Source organism: Cinclus cinclus, chromosome Z, assembly GCF_963662255.1.
Source record: "Cinclus cinclus chromosome Z, bCinCin1.1, whole genome shotgun sequence".
NCBI classification, from domain to species: domain Eukaryota; kingdom Metazoa; phylum Chordata; class Aves; order Passeriformes; family Cinclidae; genus Cinclus; species Cinclus cinclus.
Window position 1 is genome coordinate 40,377,462 of NC_085084.1, and position 21,127 is coordinate 40,398,588.

The 21,127-nt window shown below is 36.0% G+C and overlaps 1 protein-coding gene across 5 annotated transcripts in view; it reads left to right on the plus strand.

Moving 5' to 3' along the window:
- HOOK3 (hook microtubule tethering protein 3) overlaps positions 1 to 21,127 on the plus strand; it is an 83,242-nt gene that overhangs the window by 33,622 nt on the left and 28,493 nt on the right. For 4 of the 5 annotated variants that reach the window (XM_062513628.1, XM_062513632.1, XM_062513630.1 and 1 more), the window contains exons 5-12: positions 187 to 319; positions 2,147 to 2,214; positions 8,949 to 9,011; positions 10,417 to 10,500; positions 11,513 to 11,676; positions 13,799 to 13,939; positions 15,423 to 15,624; positions 18,894 to 19,004. In XM_062513628.1, the coding sequence (XP_062369612.1) occupies positions 187 to 319; positions 2,147 to 2,214; positions 8,949 to 9,011; positions 10,417 to 10,500; positions 11,513 to 11,676; positions 13,799 to 13,939; positions 15,423 to 15,624; positions 18,894 to 19,004 (966 nt within the window). The remainder of the gene's footprint in view (positions 1 to 186; positions 320 to 2,146; positions 2,215 to 8,948; positions 9,012 to 10,416; positions 10,501 to 11,512; positions 11,677 to 13,798; positions 13,940 to 15,422; positions 15,625 to 18,893; positions 19,005 to 21,127) is intronic. The other variant, XM_062513629.1, reaches the window with a different exon arrangement.

The following is a 21,127-nucleotide window of genomic DNA, read 5'->3' on the forward strand; positions in this document are numbered from 1 at the left end:
ATCAAACTGTATGATTTTGTAGTGGGATGTTAGATGTTAGACAATTTAGTTTGTTTCGAAGGTTATTCCAAGCTGTGGTAAAGGATGAGTGAATTGTGGTTGTTTATTCTGAATCATCTTTGCATGAAATAAATGGATATGTATATGTGCAGTGATACAGCCACATAGTACTTTGTCTTTATGCAGATTCTAGGGCAACAGATAAATGACTTCACTCTTCCTGATGTTAACCTGATTGGAGAGCATGCTGATGCTGCAGAGCTTGGGAGAATGCTTCAACTTATTTTGGGATGTGCTGTGAATTGTGAACAGAAGCAAGGTAATGCATTTTGAAAACATGTTTTCTTGGTTATTGTGCAGCTGCTAAGGAGAAAAGTTATATTTCTTGGGTTTCTGTCAGAAACAGAAGAAAGAGAATGCGTTTTTTTTTTAGATAATGATGACATTATTTTGTTGTATAGATAGTAACTGTTTTTTGATGTAAGCTTCACTACTTTTGGAGACTCAGACCTGAATTGAATTTACTTCCAACATGCATATTTTCAGTTTTGGTTTGCTGAGCTGAAAAATCAGTCTACAAAGAAAAAAATTCTTGGGCACACCTTTTAACCATTTATGAGGTAGATCAGGAGAGCTAAGAATGGAAAAATGTGATTATTGCATTATCCAGCATGACTTTCAATTGTAGAGATGCATTCCGGTCATCATTTTACTACATGGCCGAAAGCCATCAGTATGACTTGTGCTTGTCTGAAGATATGTCTGGTGTGATCTGGGATACTGTAGTTTCTGAGATGTTTCTAGGGCACTGGCAAATCCAAGAATGTAATGCTGTCAACCATGCCATTCTGAGCAACAGCTGAAGACGGAGCAGGACAAGGTGATACAAAAAGTCACTTCAGACCAGTTGCCAGATGATTGAATCCTGCTTCAGCAGTCTCTGAAGGAGACTCCCACCTTTCTATTCCATGCCATGACTGTAATTCTGACCTGCACAAATACCATAAAGACCAAATCATTTTTCTTGAAAATGCCAGAGAGGATGTGATGATCAATGGAGATGTTTGTTAAAGTGTGCTACATCTCATGTTCTAAATGTGCCTTGGGTGCAGGCTCTTTATTATTACCCTGGTACCTTAAATTACACTTAATTCAAACCAGATGAAGGTAACAGCAAATGCAAATGTTTATTGTAAATACTTGAAACAGGAAACGTAGTCATGTGGGAAAAATAGACGTGTTGGAAAATAAGACTTTTTTTTAAACTGTATTTATGTTACATTTCCATCAAATATGTGTGACTTCCAGATTTAGTTCATTTTGGGTTTGATGGCTGCCAAGATTCAGGCCTTTTGTCTTCCTCTTGCTTGGTGCATCTTAATTTTAAAGCTAGTCTCCCCTTTCCAATTTTCTTAGGTGACTAAATCACTTTAGTTTCACCTTCTGAAATTACTTCTCTTCTCTTAACCAGGAAGAACTATGGCCATTCTATTAATTAAAATAGAAGAATGTTCTTCCACAAATACATAAATAACTCTGGTTTATCAAACCTGCTGTCATCTCTGTTTTATATAAAATAATCTTCCTTTTGGTGACTATTTGTCATTTTCAAGTGGGATATACATCTTATTCTTGTGTCCCCTTTACTCACATGTACTCATAGCTGAGAACGTAAAAAGTGGTGGGGATTTAATTTGTGATGTAGTACAAAAATAAGAACAAACACCAAAAATGAACATGAAAATGCTTTGAAATGAGAATGCAGTAGGAAGGCAGGCTGTTATTGTTATACTGCAGAAAAGGACAACCTATGCATGGTTCATTTACTTCAAGAGCCTGAACAGTTTGGGAACAAAGTGAGAAAAAGATAAAAGTAGTTATTTCAGAAGTGTGAAATGACAGGGGAGGAGAAAAGGTAATAATGTACTTTTTTCATTGTTGTAGAATTGAAAGAAGCCTGGATTTGTGTCTGAACAGGCTTGTGATAAAATCTTGTTGAATTTCTTGGGGTGGGACTTGACTGGTGATTATACATTTCAATGTCATGCATGGCATCTAGCCATTTTGTAGGAAGGATGCAGCTTCTGATCTTACCTTCTATGACTTGAGTTTCAGCACTGACATTTCAGAATGCTTTTATTTTCAGAGTACATCCAGACCATAATGATGATGGAAGAATCAGTTCAACATGTTGTCATGACAGCCATTCAGGAGGTATGCTGGGATGCCCATAGTTTGTAAAAGTTCAGTCTTTCATTATTTTACAGTAGTATGCTTTTTCCCACTTAGGAAAAACTTAGTTGGAAGTAAAGAAAATAAGGGGCTTAGATTTTGCCTTTAAAGATCTTATTTTTCCTTAGAAAAAATATTGCTTTATGTCAAGGAACTCTGGTTGAATGTCCCACTTTTCTTTAAATCTAGAAGACCGAAACTTCTAGATATTTTTTATACTGGGTTCCCTTTCCTTTTCTTTTCCTACCCTGTGAATCCTGAAGTGCACTAGATTGATTTTATTTGGATAATCAGTTACAGTGAAATTTTGTCAAAATTTGTGCCTTGAAACTGCAAAATTTCATAAACTGTTAATTTTTTTTTAATTTAGTAGACAAGTGAAAAGAAAGATTTGGGTAACAGTGTTGTTTTGCCAGCTGTAGTGTTATGAGTGGGGTAAGGATGTGTAACATGAACATATATGAATAATACAAGTCAGTGAGTATATTGCAGTGCATTTTGTAGAAGTGCTCTTCTGTGGTAAATCAAAACCACAGTGTTAGCCACTGAAACCCCCCCTTGTGACTTACAAGAAGTCCAAAGTGCCTATAAGAGAAATGCCCATCAGTCTGTAGACGTTTTCTGCAAGGCAGGCCACCCACTAGGAAAGGCCTAGGAAACCACTAGTAATCCTGTTTATTCTGAACCTGAACATTGAGCTTTAGAGCAGTTTCTCATCTTTGTAATGTCTGAATACAGAAAGAAATATCAGAGAGCCTACAAGGTGATCTGTCCACAATCATCATTTTGACCAGTGCTGTATCCATGCAGTCATACATTCAGTTGTCTCTATGTATGGACTGTTGTCTATAACATAGCAGAGAGGATATTTTCAATGAGCATCGGAAGAATCATTATCTAAATCATTTTCCAGTCTGTGCAGCCAAGCACCAGTTTGCTGGAGTTTTGGCACATTTTACTTTTATTGTAATATTTGTAACTCCAATATGCAGTGTTTTGGTGGATTTTTCTAGTGTTTTTTTATTTAAACCCGAATTGCATCATCACTATCTTTTGCACCACCTTGAAATAGAATATCTTATTTTATCTCCCTTCTTTATGTTGCAAATCTACTTGATTTTTAAGGTCTCCTATATCTGATAAAATACCTAGACTTGAAGCATCCAACAATATTCATCATTTGATGAGTAAACTTTGAACTTCTTCAGTGTTTGTGCCCTTTCTCTGACATGATTAGAAGTAGGAAGAAATCACAGGGTAAGGGTATGTTCTTCTGGAACAGATTTTTAAAATTCAGTGAATCAGAAAGCTTACTATTCAGCTACTGGCACAGTTTTGAGTGATTTTAATGCTACTTTCCAAGCTGCTTGGAAATTGAAGGCATTTCAGAACCAAATGAGGAGGATCTCAAGTGCTTAATGAAGAAGCAGGAAAGTGGCTCAGACTTTGAGACACTTTGAGAACAAGGCCTCTCTTCATTATTTTTCAGTGGGCTTGGAGTTTGGAGAGGTCCCAGTCAGATGGTAGCTAGCAAATATTATTCCAGTTTTCAAGAAGAGAAAGAAGGAAGATGCTATCAGTTAGCTGGCAAAATTATGGAGCTTATTCTGGGAGTTAGATCATAGCCAGCACAGATTGATAGAGTCTTTAAAAGGGTGAAAGATCCTGAGATTTTGTAAAGGAGGTTTTTCTATTTCTTGGACTCATAGCAGCTCTTAGAATTCAAGTGATTTAGAAAAAGCAGTATATAGGAAATTAGCTATATATGCATATTTGAAAAGTTGGTATGTCACATAATCCAGACATTTCAAAGCATTTGACATTGCAGGTAGTTTTCAAAACTAGGTATGTCAGAATACCTCTCTAAGCTTTAGTGATGTATTATGTAATTAATTTTTCTGTTTCAGCTGTGCACATACAAATTTTTGATGCTTCTTTGGTTATAGTAAATCATCTTACTCATGAAGGTATTTCATAAGGCACAGCAGAACAAGTTTTCTCTCTTTTTTTTATGAAGAAGCTGATTTTTTAGTGCAAGAAGCAGCATTTTTTATGCTAAATTTTATTCAGTTATTTCATTTTTTATTAACCTGTAGTTCTTCATAATTTCTTTTCTTCCCTAACTTAAATGTTTTAAATATGCTTAAGTTCATTGTTGATGAAGGTGGTAGCTGAGGTAAATAAACTGCTTGCCTTTGCTGTTTAGAGAACATCTCTAAATTTGATCACTTAACAGCTCTCTGTACAGGTCAAGTTGAGAGTCAGTGCTGTCTCAGTGGTGGCGTCAAAACTTGCCAAGTGGGGAGTAGAAAAAGGTGCTTACTGTCTGGTGTAACACTAATGGTGTTACTTCCACTTTTGGTTTTGTGGGGCTTTTCTCTCCTCTGTTTTGCCTGGTTGTTTAAAGATTTATCTTGTCTGAAGTAAAATTCTTTTTTGAAAAGTTAAGAAATTATATGAAAGTATTTTATTGGGTTTATCAGCATATAGACTGGAGGTAGAGTGGGTATCAAATGGAGAAAGAAGAAAGTCCAGCTGCTTTAAAGGATATACAGTGTCAAACATAGCCATTGCTCTTAAAAAGTAACATAAAGGTGTTCTAAGAAAGAAAAAGAACATGCGTACAGAAGCTAGGACTTGATATTGCTTTGTGGGCACTTAAGTGAGCTTATACAGTATTATTAACTGTGGAAAATGCATTTCAGATAAAGCAAGTGTTTTGGATTTTAAAATCATCGACTAAATAGAGCAAGTGTGTTTGCAAAATCATGTGTAGGGGGAAAAAAGGCTTTCATAATTCAGGTTATTCATGCATGCAGGTTTTGTGATAGTTTTACCCCTTCCCTAATCTTCATGTATCCATGGCAACACAGCTTGTTGACATTTTACAGTGAAAGCAGTTAAAAAGTGAAGGCTTTCATAATATAGGATTAGCAGACTTACAGGTATTATGTAGTGTATCATACCGAAGTTATAAGCATGAAAAAATGTAGATGTAAAGGATTAACGGAGAATGACGGTTACTTCTTATAAAACTACACAAATAACTGTAAGAATTGTCATGTTGTCCTGATAATTGCACCCTTTAAAATCCAGACTGACCTCTATGCAAAATAAACCAGAAAAAGAACAAGCCTGTAAATGCTAATTGCTAGTTTATTTCACTTTGGAAAGCTCTTAAGCAGGTTTTTCTTTCTCCTGTAGCGGCCTAATGCAATTGCTTCAATTTGCAGGCACATTTTTAATGTTTCCCTTTTTATAATCTCTGCACATCATCCTCCTTTAAAGACAAAGATGTGAAAATAGTTCATTATACTATACTTACACTAAATGATGTGTTTGGAAATGAAAGCCAATTCCAGTGCTGCAAAATTGTGAAGGTAACCTTTATTCCCTTGTAGTCTGGTCCTGAAGAAAACTTAAGAGATATGAAGGGAAAATGAGAAGGCCACTTCCTTCTGCTTGTTATCCTGTAGACTCATTTGAAACACAAATAAAGTGTTCCCATCTAAACTCAAAAGTATTGCCATTGATCCACACCTCCCAAGACAACATACTCTAGTATCACAGTTGCAGGCTGCAATTATATCTGTATTTCATGATTTTTTTCTGACTGTGAGCTTTTAAGTAAAGGAAATATATAGAAGAAAACAATATGGAAATTTGCTTTTAAATTATTAACAACATACTAGCATTATATGATTAGTAATAAATAATGCAGAAAGAGTTGATGCGCCATTGAGCAGATAACTGATTAAATGGCAACTCTAAATTTCAGTATTATCAGAGAATGCTGATTGACCAGAAACAAAGTCAAGAATAGGGGAAACTAGGTGAGCCTCTTACCTTATATTTTTTAGGCAGATGGATAGTGTAGTATGTGTTTCAAGTTGATATACCTATCTGTATGGAAGCTTAAAACATAGCATTCAGTTAAAGTTTTCTTGAAATTTTAAAAAAATCTGACTGAAGAGAGAGAAGCTTGGGTAGGTGAATGGAGTTGTGTGCTCTATTGGCTATGCTATTTATGGTAAAGTTTTTGTTTCTCAGTGGGCAGAATCTGTGTACAGGCAATCCTGAAGCAGAGCATGGTCAAGACATTTTCTTGCATAAAGTATTTACGTATTTACCATATGTCAGGAGATGCGTATGGAAAAGATGGAAGCACTCCTTTGCCATGATAATTCTACAGTTACATCCCACTTCTTAAAATTATTTTATTTTTAACTGATGATTGGAAGTTGGATTCCTGTGTTCCTTTTTAGTTATCTAGCAATCTCATTCTTTGTCTAATTGTGTTAGCAGACACAAAACAATACCTTAAATTTCGCCCTCAGCTTTTCCACTGTACATACCACAGACCATCGAATTGCAAGGTACTTTCTATTACACTGAGTCCTGTGAGATACATCTGCACACATGTCTGTGGCTCTTGCCGTTGGTGCCTCATTCACATTTTCTCATGGCATTCTTAGTGTACCCTCCACGGAGTGAAATTCACACATGCAGTGTGTGTTCATGGTACACCCATACTATGTATCTCCAGTGCCTGATCCTGTTCCAGATACTGTCCTCTTTTCTGGTCATTTCTGCTTAGGGTTCTCAAGGACAGGATGTTCTGGAAGAAATGGCAAAACTTGTTGAAGAAAATAGGGATTATATTATCAGCCATGGCTAATAACAGAAAGCAATGACACCACAGTGGCCTCTAGTGGGTTCTGTGGTCACTTGTATTCCTTTTACTCTTAAGTCTCGGACAGGCCTGTTGAGCTGTTTTTTCAAAGAGGAAGTTGTGTTAGGGCCTGGAAGGAGTGGCTGCTGTTAGGGACATGTTGTTCTACACCCTTGCAGGCTGCATGCAGCAGGGGACCTGCCTATTGGAAAGTGCTGACTTAGCTGGTGGAACTTACCTGTGCGTGTGTGAGTACATGTGTCTGAAGTATTTTTGTGAGCAGCGTTGTGGAATATGAAATAGTGAGAGGAGTTCAGTTCATTTGGCTAATATGAGATATCCCTGTTAGTCATCTGGCAAAGCTGGTGAAATGCAGTATTCAAAGTATGTATGAACATCACAGAGCAGGGAAGGATTGTGAGGTTTTGTTTGAATGATAGTCGGCTTACAAAACAGGATCCTAAATTGAAGACAAATTTGTAACGCCATTATAGATGGTAATAAAAAAGACAAGAAAGACTTAATTTTTCAGGGGACAGGTCTGAGGCTTGGGACTTTCTAATTATTGTTGCAGAGAGTGTGGGCTTGATGCCCACACTCTGAATGCTTCTTCATGGAGTAGTTTGTCATTGTAAAGATGTAAAAGAAAATGGAAGAGATTTGGCAAATATTGTCAGGGTCTGAGGAGGACTGCTGAGGAGAAATAGATTAATCTAAGTTATGCAGTTAAATCCTAATTAAGCAAATGGGGAAAGTGAGAGAAGTGTAAGTGTATGTATTTGAATTATGTAAATGTCAAACAGATTTTCCACTTGTACACAGTGATATAAACAGGATTGAGAAGTGGAGGCTCTGTACAGTGTATCCCAAAAGACCTTGATAAGGAAAACAGTACAAAAACATTGATTTCTAGAAGGAATAAAGGAAGTACTGTCTCTTGAGAAAATTACCAGGCTAGACAGGAGATTCCAGGGAAGAAATATTGTCCTGATTTTGGTTAGGATTGGGCCTTTTAAATTGTAATTTTTATGAATCATGTCATTGGAGAGCTCTTAGAATATTTTGTGCTTGGACAGAAACCATCAGTGCTGTTCTGTAATGATGCCTATTGAATTAGTTACAGTGTACTTATCATTTGCAAGACTCATCCTGTTTTTGTCTTACAACTTTTAGTAAGAGCGCTACCTTAGTATGTTTGCTTGAGCTGTATGGGAGAAGGTTGCTGAGCTAGAACTTTTGCTATGTTTGATTTCACTGTTACCAACTGGTGCAGCTGATTATTGGGTTACTATAAGAAAACTTATTTATTAGTTTTTTTCTTTCTTTTGATCAATACATCAGTCAGTTTTGTAGGACTTGAGGGTTTGTGTTGAGTGTTTGGCTGAGGTTGTTCTTTGTTTTGTTTTGTTTTGTTGCTTTGGGGTTTTTTTGAATATTCTAGGCCAAAACCACTATCAGCTACTCCTGCACTGAAGTAGTACACAAAGAACTGTAATGCTCATTTCAGGAATGCATTGTACTGAATGACTTTTTAAGGTTGAAAATCACAGACAACTCCAGAACAGAATTTTTATCATCTTTGTTTTGTACTAGTAGTCGAGATAGATATGTCCTGGAGTTGAGTGAAATAAATAAATATACCAATCCAGGTAATGGAAATATGAAAAAGCTACTCACTAACAGAGAAAAATTAAAGATAGGTCTTGCATGGTGTGTTGATATCTGCTATCATTCCAGTGCCACTGCAGTAAAAATTTTAGTGGGATGTTCTGTGGGCTTGTCATAGACAAAGAATGTGCATTGTCAAAAGAAAAAAGGAATTATGTAAGGTTTCTTTTATAGCACTCTAAACATTACAAATTTTGAAGGTTTTTTATTGTTCTTGTTTCTGAATATGTCATATTAAAAATAAAGTTAAAAACTTCCAAAATAATTCATATTAAAGCTCCCAAAAGTGAAAATCAGCTTGGTATTTCATTGAAACTTAGGCTTTAATATAAAACTAAAGCTTTGCTTTTTCTAATCCAGTGTAATCTAATTGCAGTTGATGAGTAAAGAGTCTCCAGTCTCTGTTGGAAACGATGCTTACATTGACCTTGATCGACAGGTATCTAAGACTAGATGTTTCTTTTCCTTCAAAGCATGTCAGGCCATATTAAGAACTCTTATTTTTTTTCCTTTAATCATTAAAGGGTGTTGTGGAAAAATAAAATAAAAAGTGCAAAACCAGATTTTAATATTTCAACTCCTTCAGCTTTATATATTGAGTTTGCTGCTATTTTGTATTTAATGGATATAGAGAAGCTGGTTTGAAAAATCAGTCTAGCTGTATGACATAGTAAAGCAAAACTGCAGATTGGTGCAAATCTTTAGGAATGAAGAAAGAAAGAGAGACAAAAATGGAATAAATGTTTTTATCTGAGTTCCTACTTCCAAAGTCAGCGTAAAATACCAAGACTGCTTCTATGGGAATCCTAGAACTGCTGCAGAATTTCAGAAGAGAGGTTTTCAAATACAATCCTTCCCGGTCTGATACATTTAAAAAATATGCAAACCAATTTTTTTTTACTAGCTTATCTGCATGCTTAACACTGTCCTACTACCTCAGATTTTTTTCTAATTGAGAAGAATAGTACAGTGGTGCTCACTGCATTCATCCATTATGCTTTCTCTGAAGAAATACATAAATTCTTGCAGATGAAATTAAGTTTTTGTATATAAACAGGCCCATAAGAAATAAACTTGAAAATGCAAGGAATGATGATACTGTTTGAGAAAGCCCATTTGAACTTCATCATATATAATAGTACATATGTATCTGTATCTCTGTACAAAAACCACATGCACCAATTTTATCAGACCACTTTTCCTGTAGCTATTTTTTCTATGTTGTCTTAACTACATTCATTTGCAAACGAGTGAGTTACATATCTTTAAATATTAAGCCTTTGAAGGGAAGCATTGGAATATTTCCCAGGGCTTATAAGGTTCAGTGGACCTTTTTAGAAGGGTAGGCTTCTCTGTCACATAACAGTTTTGTTGTGCACTACAAGTAGCTTCCAGTGACTAGAAGGATTTTACCCTAATTGTCCATTCCCTGTATTCCACCTTCCAGTCCTTTCTGTATTTCAAATGTAGATTGAAAATTGAAATTACGCACTCTTTGTGTCTGTAAAGAAAAGTGGTGTTGACAGGTTTTTTCAGTGTAAATATTTGGTGATTTCTTCAGACCCAATTTCTCCTAGAGTTTTTGACTCAATTCATAGAGTAGATGTGATAATTCTAATGTAAGAGCAAATATTACTTTTAGGTACATTTGCTTTTTACTGATACACATAAACAGTATTCACATCTGCTTCTTTTTTTTCTTTATATGAGCAGAATTGCTCAGTTTTTTAAAAAAATTAATATATTACCTAAATGTAAAAATAATTTTACAGACATGTAGTTCAGAATATTTTTAATGGATCACAGAGAGTGATGAAAATGTAAACATATCTTGTTTATGGTAGCTGAAGAAAACTACAGAAGAATTAAATGAAGCACTTGCGACAAAAGAAGAAATTGCCCAGAGATGTCATGAGTTAGATATGCAGGTAAGTTTGCTATAGAGACCATATCAATTTTGAAGTGGAGAAACAAGTTAACTTTTACATGGCTGAAAATAAGTACTAGTATATTAAAACATAACTTTAGAAGGGGGTGAAAACAACACAGTAGTTGCTTTGTTTTCATTTGTGCTAGCATAATGTCATTTTTTAAAATCTTGTTGCCATGTTACCAGTATTATGATTCATAGTAGCAAAACTTGATTCAGTTGGGAAGAGTTTGATCTGTGTGGTAAAACTTTTGCCATAGAGAACTAATATAAGTTCTGGTGATCTAACAGTTCCAGTTAATAGTTAAATCCCAATCAGATGTTGCTGTAGACCATTAAATGTGTATGGGTTTAGACTAAGTCTTACTGTAAGTAAATTAATACTGATCTGGAAGACACAAGGAGTGTGAAGGGGGAGCCCTGAAGGGCGTTACTATTGCAGCCCTCCTTTGAAATACTAATTCAGGTTTCTTGTAGTTCAGTAACTGATGGAATTAATGAAACTGATCATCATTCATCGTGGTTAGTATATGAACCCATGTTTCAGGTCTTGGAGCACTTTGGATTCTTTGCACTACTACCTGTTTTCACAGTGTCAGTGGAAACTGAGCTATCTTTGGGACTGTGTTCCTGTTTCAGGCCTGCTTGCAGATGGCATTTACTGTAGAGGGCTATTTTTTTTATTTTTTTGTAGTGAAATACTCAGATTTTATTATAATGAAATTATGTTGTCATAACATACTTTTTCTTTAAATGCTTATGTGAAATATCTAAAAGAATAATTATGTTTCCTGAGTTGTAATTCTGCCTCTAATGTTGCAATGTGTTGGTTACATCGCATAGCAATTGAGTATGTATTAAATGATACAGTATGTTCTTGTGAAACATGGTTAGAAGCCTGAATATTTCTGTTTGTGGGCTCTGTTGATACCTCATGATGAACATGAGTAAATACTGTTTTCTGTAGCTGGGTAGGTTAATTATTCCTGTTCATACTTCTATTACAACAGGTTGCAGCTCTCCAAGAGGAAAAGAGCAGCCTGCTTGCCGAAAACCAGATTTTGATGGAACGTTTAAATCAATCTGATTCTATTGAAGATCCTAACAGTCCTGCAGGTCGTAGACACCTGCAGCTGCAGACACAACTAGAGCAGCTCCAAGAGGAAACATTCAGGTAGAAAAGCTACACTTGGTTAGGTTGTTTGTAACAGGCAGTAGAAGTGACATAGATACTTCTGGTTCTGCTGAAAATGTGAATTAGAATAATGTACAGTGTATAACCACATTAGTACAGTTTTTAAAGTGATATATACATTATAATTTCACTCTTACAAGAACCAGCATTAAAGAAAGCAGCTTCTTAGTGCTGGAGTGCTTTATATGTCACTCTGCTGTGACTTACTTTGATTGCTTGGGTGCAGTCATTTCACCCATATTTTGCTAAGTCAGTGAGAATGAAAAGTAGCATGTGTTCTTTTATGCAAATTATTCTGATTGTATTTTTAATTTCTAGTAAGTCCTAGGTGAAAGTTTGCCACAGGCTGTACTGCTGATGGTATTACATTACGTAGTAAAACATATCCTCTGAATTTTAAAACAAATTTCAGAGATTATGGAAGATGGAGGTTTTCCATCTCTGAGTTCTGCATTTTATTTACATTTCCCCAATATGTGAAAATACAGTTCCTCTTTAAAGATCTTTCCTGCTCCTCTTGACTGTTGTTTTCAGGCTGTGTAAGCCTATTCTGCTGACGAAAACTGTTTCACTTCACCATAACCTTTTCATTCTCTTTGCCATACTTTCCCTGTCCTTCATGAGTGGAATTATGGTGTTCTTTCTTTACACTGCCAGTTTTTCTTTTGATGTCTTCTTCTCATTGCCTTTTTCCAATTACTATAATATATGCCACATTACTTACTCTTTTTTGTCTGTTTTGCTATTTTTCCAGTTCCTTTTGCTAAGCCTCTTTCCTGCTTATTCTGACATATCTCCCATCAGTTCCTTGAAAAAAACATTCAGTGTTTCTCTTTCACACCAACTAGTGCCTGGATTTCTTCTTTTTGTACATCTACCATATAAAGGAATAAAATAATGATAATGTCTCCTTTTATCTCTTCTTATTCATGTCCATGCTCTGCAGTGATTCCTACCTTAATCTTGTATCAATTACTGTTCAAACAGATTTTGTCCCCATATTCAATGTCTGCACTGGCTGTTACAGTAGTTTCAGGTTCTGAAGGTCATTCTAAACCGTTTTCATGTGTGAGACTCATTTCCGGTCTCCATTGCATCTTTCCCCTATCTTCATATTATGTGGCTTCTATTGGCAATTTGTGTGTGTTGCTTCCAGCTCTACCTGATCAAGCAGGACATATTTACAGCTTAACTGGTGCCTAGTGTAGTACACCACTTTTTTTCCTAGTCTTGTGTATTTGTTCTTTGACTGTTCTGGTTTGTCATGGCCCAAATCTTTGTTGTTTCTGGTTTAGATGACTTAAAGATTTTCTCTTGTCTCCATTCTTGGAGATTCTTTTTTGGACTCCTTGGCTTCTTTTTTTTGTTCATGCCCTTATCTCTTGTCCTTGATTGTTTTTGCTTTAATTTCAGAACAAAATCACAATAGGACTTTCTGTTCCAAGTTGTGTCCTCTTCCATTAATTCAAAATACTTTGAAAAAGTTTCTGTTACTTAACTCCCTTTGTTCACTGCCAGGTTAATACTGCTTTGCCTATGCACAGTATATGCAAAAAGTTCAGCAGCTTTGGTCAGAGTTGAGTTTACTTGCTAACTAGATAGCCTAGTTCTCCAGATGTGCTGGGCGTGCACAGTTTCATTATGAGTTAATAAACAAAGCCCCTTCAGTGAGAGGTCTATGGCATTTATAAGGTCTAACAATCAGTTCAATATAGTTGGAGGTAGATGAGTTGGACAGCTGAACAGAATCTTAGAATAAAGATGTCATGTTCAAACTCTGGATATCCAAAAGATAAAGATTAAAATTTCTTCTTAAGCTTCCCTTGTGAAAATCTACTGTTACAGAAGGAAACCTCAGGTTTTGTCTTTATGAGAACATAAGTTACCTTGTGAATTTTCAAACAGAAAGACTGATACTAAATTGGGAGCATTAATAAAGTCAATCTAGTTTTACATTTTGAATAAGCACATTAGGTTGTTGTTTTCCTTCACTGCAGCAGGAGGCCATTTTGTGTGTTCTAAGAGGGGATGATGATGAGGAAAGGTAACTGTAGCTCAGGATGAGAAATTATTTCCTGGGGTTTTTTTTTCATTCCTACAGATTAGAAGCTGCCAAAGATGACTATCGAATACGCTGTGAGGAACTAGAGAAGGAAATTGCAGAACTGAGACAACAAACGGAAGAGCTTACTACACTGGCAGAGGAGGCCCAGTCTTTGAAGGATGAGATAGATGTACTCAGGTAGGTTTTGTTCCATGAACTTTTTTAACTACCAGCTTTTAATCTATGTGTTTTGTGTACTTAATCTGCATTATATTTTGTTTAAAAAATTTAATATTAAACACTTCTAATGCCAAGATTCCTTGGATCTTCCAGTTCAGGTACACAGACCAACACACAATTCTTCTTGAGTAAAATAGTTGCTGATTTTGTACGTAATCAATAAGTCTTAGTAAACTTAGTAATTCTGTGCCAATTTATGGTAATAACAGGGCACTCGCTGGTCTCTTTGAGTATGCAGTATTCACCTTCATTATGTCTCAGGCATCTGTTCCCATCAGAAAACTAGGCTGTTTCCTTTCCTGGGTTTGAATTGTTTGGACTTCAGGTGGTGCTTTTGGTTTATCACATAATATTTATATGAACAATATCAGTTGCAGCTCTCATTCCCACTGGATTTTAGCAATGAAAGCTGTCATGATTTGATAATACTAGTGGTTTATAGGGTGGGACAGCCACTTTTGCTATGGAGCATATTCCTTCAGAACAGTTACCCATTCTCTCCAGCAAGGCTTATTTAATACTGCTATTCCTGATTCACCAGCAGCCTCCTACTAAAGCTGTCTGTCTTTATCCCTTCTGTCATTAATATAAGGAATAAACCCATCCAACTGCAAAAACTGTGTGGGTGGCATGGGTTCAAAGAGCAATTCCTTGTCCCAGGAGATAGGCCCTGCACCTCACTGAGGATTAAACAGAGCTGGCTTGCCTCAGTGTCCCATAAACCAACCCATTGATTCAGTGGGAAATTCCGTGGATTTCAGAGGAAATTAAATTTGTGAATTGGTTGATTCTAAAATGAAACTGGGAACAGTAGTAGTAGCAGAGGTCATTGGCAGATGTGAGGTCCATTGTAATCTTGGCAGTGTGGCAGGTGTATTGATAAAATTCTGAAAAGCCGAAATCTGTAAACCTGGTGTTTCTTTTTCTTTTTTCCCCATCTGTTTTTTTTTTAAGAAGGAATCAAGTTCCAAAACTGTTATGGTACTTCTGTGTCACCAAGTACAGTTTGCCTAGCAGAGGGATCTTTATTGTTTTATTCTTTGTTATCATTAAAATTAATTGAGCAGCAGAAACTTTTCTTTACTCTTGAAAAATGTAGGACAGAAGATAATTAAAATTGAAAGGAAATGGGTGGGAGCAAGGTTGTTTCAGCTATTAAGATTGGAAACAGATAAAAAAAATTGTGGTGGGAGGAGGGATAGGGTCTAAAAGAACCTTCAGCAGCAGCTCTTAGAGTTGACAAATAGTTGTGGGAAGAAAACAGTCAATTTAGAAGTGAAAACATCAGTAACAGGAGGATATGATTGCTTTATTGTTCTCCCCATGATGTTTCAGAATGTCTTATGCACTAAGAAAAAACAGTGAGGAAGCATTTTAAATTATTAGTTTTGTTAGTTTTCAGCATTCTTGATACAAATCTGATACAAATCTGTCCCTTCAGGCATTCTTCTGATAAAGTAGCCAAGTTAGAAAGCCAGGTAGAGTCATACAAAAAGAAATTGGAGGACCTGGGTGATTTACGGCGGCAAGTGAAGCTTCTGGAAGAGAAGAATACAATGTACATGCAAAATACCGTGAGCCTGGAGGAAGAACTAAGGAAGGCCAATGCTGCACGCAGTCAGCTGGAAACATACAAGAGACAGGTGAGGACAGGAATCATCAATACAGTAGTACTCTGTATTGTTCAGCACTTTGTCTTCATAACATGGCTAGTACCTCAAAGTAAAAAAAAAGCAATGAAAGAAACAACTCCTGTTTAGAAGACATGTTTTGTAGCTGCTTCGTTTGTCCTCCTTTCCTGCAATTCTTGTCATTATTATAAGTTTGTTACTTTGTCAAAAAGCAGTATTTCTTGCATTTAAAAACACAACAGATATTGTTTGTTTTTTTCTGAAATGATTGCAAATTCATATTCAGTAGCAAGGCTTGAATTAGGGACTGTCCTTTCAGAAAAAGTATCCACTTTTCACTTGCAATTTTCCAGCAATGAGGAACACACCACAGCTGAGGTAGGTTGTTCCTGTGGTTAAATCACCCCTTTTTTTAATGTTCTTGTTTGTCTCATGCATCTGAATTTTTCCACTTAAGAAGAGAGAAGGACACATATAATCCTTACTATTCATATGCACCTAGTGGAATACAAAATGTGTCACCATCACGCTCTGTGGAGTGAAAGGCACCTGTTTATCCTCCTGCTTATCCAAGTGCCATGTGATGCTGTTGCTATAAAGTTGAAGGATGTGCTTAATCTTCTTTCTGCTTCTATACTACAGGGGCATGATATCATTCTGGTATTCTTGGCCTACACAGATCCTGGTTTATTAAATCAGTAGTGCCTGTTCTGTATTTCTGTCTGATTGAATGATCACAACACAGGGGTCCATATAATGTCAGTTTACTGTAGAATGAAGTATAGAAACAACACCTAACAACATTGAAAGCCCAGGAGCAATGTGTCTCCCCCAGACTTGATTGAGTTTTTCCCTGTGCTTGGCCATCTCAGTGCTTAAAACAACTAGTTTCAGCCTATGTGGGCTAATTTTAAATACAGCCCAAATTATTTTACCAGAAAAAAAAAGAACTTGGACAAGAAAAATTGTCCAAGGAAGCAAAGAGAAAAGTAAATGTAGAAAGGAATGGCCTTCCACACATGAGTAGTATCAGGTTTACTGGCAACCCAATATTTCACTCTGTTAAACAGCTAAGCATGTGATACTGTTGTATAATCTCAAAATCTGCCTTTGATTCTTCTTTTCACAAACTGAATGGATTTTGGAAGGGCCAATCCCATCATTTGTGCTTCTAAAATATTTCTTTTCTTCATTATTCTGTGTATTTTATGAGTAGGATTTGCTGTATGAGGAGCTGTTGTTTGGTGCAGAATTGTTAACTGGCTGGGACTGGAATAAACCTCAGGTGTCCTGTGGCAGATATGTTTTCTTCACCTAACTGTGGTGTCTCAAAATGAACACACTGTGTTTGTCTTCACTGTCTGTAAGACTGGACTCCTTTTGATGCCTGCCTGTGACTCATAAGCCACAAAATTAATTTTTTGGGAATCCTAAATTATGCTATCAGAAGAAAGCCAGATATAAGGCTTGTGATGTTACATCACTGCTGATTACTGGTAATCCTGTAATTCCTGTAGTGGAATAAGTCTTGTCTGGTGTTTGAAGGATCCAACCCCACTCATGAGGACGCCATTAGAGAGCTATTTCTTTGGCTTAGAATCATTGTGCTATGCAGATGAAAGTGGTTGATTCAAATTCCTATAGTAATCTGCAAGAAAATTGCATCTTCATGGCACTGAGCAGTCTTTGTAAGGTGACATTGAGTGCTGGTGTTCTGTTTTTACCCTTCTGAGAGCAGGCATGAGCCTTTTCTAAGAAACTTTATTTCAGCATAAAGAATTGGAATGTGAAGACAGCAGGATAATTTTTATTGTGATTTTAATTCAGCCCCTTTGTGCATGTGCATTCTGATAGTTAACAGTATGTCTTGCTTTTCTTTGTTGTAAGATTCCTGCTTTACTCATTCCACATACAGATAATGTTTAGTAAATGTGATGGCAGTTAATTTTTTTTTAATCTTCCACATTACCATGAAGCTGTATTTTTTTCTATACATTCACAAGTCCTAATTCAAGACTAATTTATTTCCTGCAGTGTTTTTCTACATACCATTATCTTAGCATGATTGATTACAAACATAAATGCATTTGTTTCCATTTGAAGTGAAAATACTCATATTTTGCAAGTGGTGGCAGTGTCACTGGTGAAGGCCTGCAGTGTTTTTGTTATAGCTACAGTTATTCTGATAGCCCCAGTGATAGATGTCACAACTGAAAAATGAAGTATTTTCATATCAAACATGTTCATTTCTTAAATCTCAGAAAATTCAGGGCTGTGTTGATTTTGCAGCCTTTAATTTAAGAGTAACAGCAGCAAAGTCCTTCTCTTAGACTTAAGACCATGCATATTTTAGGCCTTGTAGTTACTTTACTATAGTCGTACCACTGGGAAATCTTGATGCAGATATAGCTACTGGTTTAATAATTTTCTTTGTAATCTAAAAGCCATGAAAAAGCCTTCTTATAAATTGATTCAGAAGAAGCTGTAGATCTTTAGCTGAGTCTTCATTCAGCTTTTGTGTTTGCAGGTCAGTCATTATTTAGCTTATTTGCTTCCATGCTCTCTGTATTATGAGCTTTACTAGTGTTCTGAGAATTAATCTTTGCTAGTAAAGGCTGTAAGTTTTGAAAAGGGAAGGTTTCACTGTCTGACCTTCTGTTGTGCTTGGCTTTTACATTTCTGCTCACTTAATTTTAAGAGCTCTTTACTGATCTGTAGTCAAAAACATGTGTGTTTCTCACTGTAATATAGAAAACTGTTTGGAGCCTGTGGCTGAATCTTTATGTTAGTGTATGAAAACTTATTAGGACATCTCACGTTAGGGATTGTTACCTGGCTGCATTAACTAGTAGTTGAATTCTTAGTGAGGCTTTAGAAATAAAGTTAATAAAATGTATAGATAACTGGCTTTCGTCAGTCTCTTTTCTTTTTACTAGGCTTTTCAGAATGCAGATACATTTTTCTGCTGTTCCTAAGCTTTTTTGATCCCTAAAATTACATACCTTTTTTCTGTAAACCTTGCTTGAGTTTAAATTCTTGTTTTAGATGTACTGAAAATGCTTCACTTTTTTCCTCTTTTGCTTGCACTAAGACTTAATATTTGAATGCTTTTTACTTTGCTGAAACACAGAACAACTGATGAAAGAAGTTTTTAGTATGTCCTATAAGTAACTATTTCACTTGTTTTACAACATGACTTGTGGTGCATTGTAATTGGCTACTTTATCTTGTGTATTTTGTTTTAACATTTGCAGACACATTATTGATTCTTGTTCTCACAGGCAGTTGAACTACAAAACAGGTTATCTGAAGAATCCAAGAAAGCTGATAAATTAGATTATGAATGCAAACGACTGAAAGAAAAAGTAGACAGCCTTCAAAAAGAAAAAGATGTAAGTGCCAAGGTGTTATTTTTTTGTTAGTAACAATAGCAACTTTGTATTCTTTATAACACAGAGCTATGGTTAGCTGTCTTTTTAAATTAGGAAGTCTTTTTTTCCCCTAAAATTTTCTGATGGTTGTGTACAAGATATTTTTTAAACCTAAGAATTGTACAGCATGGAATAAAGTGCCTGTACAAAAACATATGAAACCCATTTTTAAGAGGAAAAATCTTCATATTTGGCAATGTTGGTTCTGACTGCTTACCATGAGAAAGTCAATAAGTACCCAGGGTAATTATTATGTATTCTGAAAACCTATTTACAGCAGGGTTTCTGCAGTATCATTCTAGAACTGAATTCCTGTTGCTTTTTCTTTTCCCTAAGGCATTCCTTGAGATACAATCAGTGTGCTTCTCTTTGTGGAGTCATCACTAGTGTAGCAAGAGGCTTAGCACTTGTGTAGAGGGAAATGTTCTTTGTGGCAGTCTCACCTTTTATGACAGCTCCTTGTGGACCTATCTTGTCCTGCCAGTGTGGAACACACAGGATAGATACCAATCTATCCCCTTCCTCTTGTGTCATTTGGTACTAGTGATTCTGCAATTAATTGCTCTGTCCTCTTTAGCCCAGACTGATCCTTCAGACCTCTTATACACTGTCATTTCTCAACAGTTAATTTCAGCATTTCTTAGGAATGTATATGCAAGTGCCTCAAATCAAGGTACCTAAAATCAAGGTCAGCAATTGTAGCTAGCAGTTTCTTAGGCATGTTTTAATTATAAGTCCATTGATCCAACTGTCAGAAACTATGTAGGCTTTTTCCTCAATAGTCATATTTCATGTCCAGTTATTTCCAAGATTTCCATGCCCGGCACTTAAATATCATTTGAACCGAAAGTTTTTAGTTATTTTATGTTCATAGGCCATTGATTTCCATTTTTATTAAGTTTTCAAGCTCTGGTGGACACTTGACCTTCATCTCACTTCCATCTGCCCTTCAAATCAGTCTGGAATGCTCATAATAGCTATATTGGTATTGTGCTTTGGCTTTCTTTCCTGCTTTTTATTTTTTAAATTTTAAAATTGATTTATTTCCAATTCTTTTATTTTGAATGGTAATGGTAAAATTGTTTCTGTGGCTTATCCATGGCTCAGTGGACCATTTCATCTTGCACAAAGGATCTGAATTGCAGGCCATTGTCATGTAGTTTTCTGTTTTACCCCTGGCAAATAGCATTTTTTTGAGGTGGATATTGGTTTTAAGTACATTCTTTTGGATGGATATGAACCTGTGAGAAGTAAATTACAGCTAGAGGTCCCTCATCACATGAGTTTAATGATTCACTGTCGGTATTATCTGCTCTTTCTGTTCTCTGTTGTCAGTATGTACCAGTAAAGTAGCCCACCGCAGGTCACAAACTAGGTAGTGGTATCTTGTCAGTTATATTTTGTAAATAGCTATTGAAATTGATTTTATCCTTTTCCTTATGCTCTGGCAAAGCATGGTAGTGTTTGATATCTTCATGAAAGTAGCTTGAAATTTTACCTCTGTGCATTATAAGTTCTAAGGTAATTATTGAGCTGCTTGTACTGGTGAAGCCCTGGAGATTTTTCCAGCTGTTAAGAAGATGAAATGCTACCAGCCAACACAACTCCATACCTACACAGAGGCAAAGTCTGTTCTGGACCATTTAGTAATACTGAACATGTCTGTTTTTGGAGCAACTACAACTTGGATCATTATATAGTAGCCAACTGCTTTCCTTTTTTTTTTTTTTTTTTTTTGACTCTTGGCAACCTTCTGGACAAAAGCTTCATGCTATCTGTAGATTCTCATTTTTTTGCCAGAAAGGTAATTGTGCCAAACTGAAAGAGTATTTGCCTGATGCTACTGAATAGCACATCTGTCTGGATCCCAAGGTGATCTGTTCTTTAGTCTCTTTGCACTAAGTCTTACACATCTAGTTTTCTTTCATGGCCAAGATGCTGGTGAAAGACAAGGCCAGCTGACGCACAGGAGAAATATGATATGGAAATGCTACTCATACTTTCACTGGTGAAAGACAAACAGAATGAAGTAAAAGCAGTTAGTTTGTTCTGTTGACTCTGTATTTATCTGCTCATTAATTTCA